Genomic DNA, 6,000 nt, shown 5'->3' with positions numbered 1-6,000 from the left:
TGCAGAGAGGTATCCCCAGGAATTGAACCTGGGCCCTCAGGTCAGAGGACCAATGCTCTACCCACTGGAATACCACGTCCTCTTGTTAGTCATCATGTATCATAAATTAACTAATTAAATTCTGTCACAGGAATTGACCTGGCAGTATATTCCACTAAGGCTCAATCTGTCTGATTGGCTGTCTCTCCAGAAGTTCTCGTATGAATGCAACCTAATTGGCTGCCATGTAATTCTGGGACATCCTAGAAATCCATTGCCCAAGCTCTCCAGATCAGACCTATATCTGAGGAGGGAGTACACACTATTTCTCTCACAGTCACCTACACACATGGTGAAGGGTCAGAGATTCCTCAGCTCCAGTGTACGTGCAGACATGTTTCTGCATCCACAATAGCTTTGAGAGTCGGGATGAATGCATGGAGGCTTTGTGCTAGTCGTCTAGTTTTACTACATGGAAAAGCAATGCAGCTGGATTCTCTTTTGCCAATTGATTGATGGTGATGAGAATCAGCTTGACTGCTTCTTCCGTTTTGGTATTTAATATCTTCCCTGGTATTTTGCCCTTGTATGAGGGCATGAGAAAAATGTTTGCCTATTTTCATTGGGTGCTTTTAAAGTATGTTTTAAATAATTAACACTTCTGATAGTGAGATTGTAAATTTGGAGTAAAATCTTAAAGTTTAATGTATATGTTGTTGCTTATCTTTTTGATTGACACTACTATTCATATGTGAATTTTTTTGCTCAAGTTATGTTTCCATTGATTTCATTGTGCTTGTATAAATAAAGTACTAGGTAATATTTGAAAAATGGGCGATAAAATACATTACACATTTCTGTTTTACGTACAAATAATTTTTATTCAACTTAAATATGGAGAATAGTGATAAGTGGCACTTGGAAATATATAGGCAGCAGCTGCCGTAATATGAAAATAAATATCTTAAGTTTAAAAATACTATATATTGAAACTAGATATTTATGTTTAAAAAATATATGCAGCAACCAACTTATAATTTAAATGCCTGCATCATACAATTATTTATTAATTTGGCCCAGTAAACTTGTCATCCATCGACTGGCCATTTTGGAGTACCTAATGTACAAAGCCTTGGAAGGTATGCCAAACTGTCAGTTGACTTCTCAGCATTCACTTGAAGATGGTGCATTCAAATAAACACTTAAAAAGAAATGTTTCAAAATTAAAATTTATAAAATGCATTGAATTTTAATGAAAATTTTATACATGCATTTTTTATTGTCTCACCATTTTTCCTGCATGAGAGAGTCCTTAATGTGTATCAAGGGCTCTAGCTTTTCAACAAGCTCTTGAAAATTTTTTTTCAGTTCTTTCTGATAGCCAATTTGTTCCTGTAAGATTATCTTCTCATTCTTGAGTAATCCATCATGACAATGAAGGGCAAATTCTTTAAGACACAGGCGAAGTTTATTTTGAAATTTAGTCGGCCTGGAATTATCAGTCAATAAATCTGATAGGAACACATCGGCTACTTCTCGGGGGCCCTGGTTTACTGTAGTGCCTGAGAAAATTGGCTGGATATTAGATTTTATGTTCATACATTAATTATAAATTCAGATTGTAAAATTCTGAAACTATAAAACAATTGAATGCACTAAAATTCTTGACTGCTGTGAAATAAGTTTACTGCTAAATGTTGCAATAGTATAACAGGTACCTAAATATTTGAATCTGTATCACAGGAAAGGTTGTTTGCTTACTATTTTTTTAAATATTAGTGGGGACCCTTATGTTTTTATTTTGGTCTGCATAGAATTGAAATTTGAAGTTACCCATATTCTCAATGTCATTATTTTTCTCGTGTTCAGTACTTCAGCAAAAGAATTTCAGCTGTCCAAAATGCTACCTTTCATAGTGAAGAGTGAGAATGCTCTCATTCCCATTGGATATTAAGTTTGGTAGCTATTTTATAGAGAAGAAAGCCATTAGCAGATTTTACAAATAGTAAGACACCTTTCTATCAAAAAGATTGCATTTCCATTCAAAGATCAGATGGTGAGTATAAAAAATATCAGATGTTGTAGATGAAGAATGATTCATTATTGTTAACAACCTTTCAGCTCCTGAATTCTTTGGTTAATGTTGAGGTTATCCTTGAGAGCAAAGATTTGCAATTTAATTGTTAGGTAACTATGTTTTAGTAAATTAATTTCTTGATTGATTACATTCCTTATTATAATTTGAAGTAACGTGATCCTAAACATAACAATTTATTTGTTATACAATGAATCTATTTTTTTAAGGTGAAGTTATGCCTTTGGAATTAGCAATTCAATAGTGAGGTGTATTGTGGTTTGGAAAATAACATTTGTGTTTACTTGTTTGAATATTTTATTTAGTCCCTTGCTTAACACGAGGGAGAAAAATGAACTTTTGGTGACATCATCTTGCAGCTGATGTGTAGAGAAGTTTATTGGTGAGATTTTTCCTTTTTTCACTCCCACCTTGTCAATGATATTTGGAGTGTAGGGGTGGAGGCAGTCTCAAGGAAGTACATTTGCATCAAATGGATGGAAAAGGGCTGGCAATGATGTGAAAAATTGAACTGTGAAGCAACTGCCCTGGGCAATTCTTACTAATGTCCCCACCTGCATTAATATTTTCTCTGCCCTGTATTTCCTCTTCATGTCACTCCAGTGTCAATGCCTTTGTGGCTGAAGGCTACTTTAAGTATTTCGAGATTAGGAGTGATTGCTGAAGATATGGCTCAGGATGATATGCATACAGGCCAGTCTCGGGTAGAGGTTTTGAATATATTTTGAATGAATGAAATACTTAAATGTGTACAGATACATCCATCTGGTGTAAAATTACAGAAAAATTACAAAATGTAATGAATATTTCATGATTTACACATAGTTGGCCCCGGGAAATTGGCGGCCAAGTTGGAAGAAAGACGATTTGGAGAGGCAAAAGCATATGATCTGCAAATTGAAATTCAGTGGTGATGGTCATTCTCAGTGCTGGAATTAAAATGAAGTGTATATGGTATATACATACAATATTATTAAACTTTCTCAAAAAATGAGCCATTAGTAAGATCTCAACATTAAAATACATGGGTGTTTTGTAACACTTTTGTTGCTTAAAAACCTTAAACTTGTATAAAATATCATTATTATTTTGTATATTAGCACTAATAATAAAGCTATTTGCTCAAAGATCAATATGTCAAATATGGCATAGGTGCACCATAAAAAATGCGGATTCACCACAATGCATACATTTATAAGAGGGTGAACAAAGTAATACAAGTGCATACTTTCATAAGGCCTTGGTCACAAGGTCTACAAATTATGGAATGTCCCCATGATGATTGAACATTATTAGTACACTCAAGCTCTCTATATCCCAGTTGAATGCCTGTGAATCATCATCTGAAGAAGTCAAAAGTTATACTACCTGCACCAACTTTCACTATATAATGAGAGCAGGCTGAGTCAACATTAGGCATTTCCTACTCATCATCAGCCATAATTTTCAAATGTTTCATTTCTTACAGGTTGGGATCAAAATATTATTACCCTGCAGTATTGTATTTCAGGGGTACGTTACTGTACAAAGTACCAGTTTCTTGGAGTAATCAACTGAATATCTACTTAAAACAGCATAAGGTAATAAGTACATTCACAATGGAAGTAAAGCCGAGTGGCAAGAACTATGGCAGAAGATCCAAGATGAAATGCAGAAAATGGTAGGTTACAGATGAGAAAACTAAGGAATTTGGAGAGTTTAGCAAATAGGATAATCAATCAAGAGGAGATCCGCAAAAAACCCACAGGATTGATGATTTTTGAAGCAACTTAGTTTTTCAACAAGCATGAAAATAAGCTTAGTCAGAAGGGAAATTTAAAGTAAATCACTCAAAAGTAATAAAATTAGCTAATCACGTGGTGGCAGTTGCTCTTATATCTTAAATTGAGCATAAAACATTTTATCTTTGTGAATAAATAAAGAACTTCTGACATGAGGTTTTAAAAGTTTATCTGCTTATTTAAGTACTTAGAACAGAAATTCAACTTTTTCATTAGCTGGGAGGTTGCATCTTCAATTAATTGGCTTGATCTGTTTTAGAGAGCAGTAAGCATAGATAAAGGTTTCAGACTAATGGGAATTCCAAGTGCGCACTTGTGGGGCAGCTAACCCCAAATGGAGTATCAGACGCACCAATATATTGGTCATTTGTTTCAGTGTAAAAAAAAAACTTTTTTTTTCAAAACTCACCTATGCTCCCTTGAAGAACCATTTCAAGCATTTTAGCATCTGTTGGTTCTTGTGAAATTGTAGCTACCAGGTCTCTTGTTCGATTTTCAATATCTTCTATTGCCACTTCAATAGGAGTGAGTACAGTCTGCAACAATTACTTATAGTTAGCGTTATATCAAATTTACAATACATAATTTTTTGTTATTATTTGAATAATTTGTAGAATATCTATTTATGATTAATGTAGGATAACTGGAACTGCTCCACCACACATATTTCCAAATTCAATTTAAATTATCATAAGATATTTAGGAGGCTTGCTAGGTATGCTAAATACTAACTTCATTTTTTTCAATAACCGGTATTCTTCTTTTAAGGTATGGAAAGTGATGAGCTGTAGTGAGAAAAGTTTTTCTTTTCCACTGCTCACCTATTTTTCCATGAGGGTGGCCATGTGGTGTGAAAGGTGTTGCATATGTGAAATTCCCTGTAAAACAAATAATAAAGTTAGAATGAAACTACCCTTATAGTATACCATGCAAAAATAAAAATAAATAACTACTTATGGTGAATTTCTTTCCCAACTCTGACATCTTGGAGTATGATTCCTGAATCTCAAAGTAAGGCTCAACATAGGTAATTTGAATATATAATTTTCCAGGGTCTAACTCTTTTTTATTAACTGTGTTGGAGTCTTGAATGATTACCACATTTGAGGCACCATATCTTTCCTCATAGAAAGACTGTAAAAATAAGTAAATAAAGAGTTAAAACTCAATACAGTACACTCTACTGCTCTTGAAATTTTTTTAATATGTTAAGTTTTTATAAATTCATACATACTTGCAGTCTAGTGAATATTTCACTTAGTTTTGTAAAATTTGGTTCCTTGTAGATGAACTCCTTCTCATTTAAGTCACCAAATTTTTCTCCATAAAAAGCTACCCTGTAAAATGTTCCAAAAACCCTCTTCTTTCGGTGTTTCTCTATCTGGATGAATGCATCATGTAGCTTACTAGAAACAATCAATTGTAGGCCAAATAAGAATAAAATTAGTCAAATCTGGTACCGCAAGTTCCTCTTTATTCACTGCTTAAGTATCAACATATTTGTAAATCAAGAACATGAAACTAATAGAAACATGTTGAAACATAGAACTTATAACTTACCTATGAATATTTGCTAATTTCTTGTAATTTTGTTCTGCCTCAGCAATTGGAATCACAACTTTATAGACTTCATTCATTGCTTCATACAAGTCTGCCTGTTTCAATAAATTGCCAAATATTATTTCCCCAACAAATTAGATAAGATGAATATACATGAGAAATATCTGAATGAGAACTTAAAAGTGATGTATGGCAAAACAAAACAAGGCACTGTACAAATAGATTGTTTCATTGCCAGTTGCCTATGAACATTGTATATTAACATGGCATGTATCTCCAACAGGAATATGTAAACCCCATTTTACCCTATTTAACAGGATATGTTAAAATTACTCTTTCCATTCTCAGAACGGTTTTAAATATATTTGTATCTGTCATTGAAAAGGTTATGATGGCCCATATCAGGGTGATGGGTCAATGGTAGTAGACATGCATGTAAACCATGTACAGCAGCTGTGCCATATGTACATGTATGGAAACACACCATCATAAACCACACAACGGTAAAGCCATTTGAAGTAGATATATGCAGTGTCTAGTTTTATGAAGCTCAATACCAAAATTTGTATTAAAGTCACACGAAAC

At 33.6% G+C, this 6,000-nt stretch overlaps 1 protein-coding gene across 1 annotated transcript; it reads right to left on the bottom strand.

Moving 5' to 3' along the window:
• Positions 1–1,064: 1,064 nt before the first annotated feature.
• LOC139685855 (dedicator of cytokinesis protein 8-like) lies at positions 1,065–4,884 on the bottom strand. The gene is made up of 5 exons (XM_071582968.1): positions 4,809–4,884; positions 4,588–4,733; positions 4,265–4,391; positions 1,268–1,541; positions 1,065–1,180 (listed from the first exon to the last, which is right to left on the bottom strand). Exons 1-5 carry the CDS (start codon positions 4,837–4,839, stop codon positions 1,144–1,146), a joined length of 615 nt encoding a protein of 204 aa, XP_071439069.1. The 5' UTR covers positions 4,840–4,884; the 3' UTR covers positions 1,065–1,143.
• Between the last annotated feature and the right edge of the window lie 1,116 nt (positions 4,885–6,000).

Source organism: Hetaerina americana, unplaced genomic scaffold, assembly GCF_022747635.1.
Source record: "Hetaerina americana unplaced genomic scaffold, ioHetAmer1.1.p SCAF_12, whole genome shotgun sequence".
Classification (NCBI taxonomy): domain Eukaryota; kingdom Metazoa; phylum Arthropoda; class Insecta; order Odonata; family Calopterygidae; genus Hetaerina; species Hetaerina americana.
The sequence above is the reverse complement of the archived record's forward strand: the minus strand, read 5'-3'. Positions and strand labels throughout refer to the sequence as shown.

Coding starts and splice junctions, on each gene's coding strand:
- LOC139685855 (XM_071582968.1), bottom strand. CDS start 4,839: ATGTCAGAGTTGGGAAAGAAATTCACCATAA. Junction 1,542..4,264: donor GGTTCTTCAAGGGAGCATAG/GTGAGTTTTGAA, acceptor CAATTTTCTCAG/GCACTACAGTAAACCAGGGC. Junction 1,181..1,267: donor TCTCTCATGCAGGAAAAATG/GTGAGACAATAA, acceptor TTTCTTTTTAAG/TGTTTATTTGAATGCACCAT.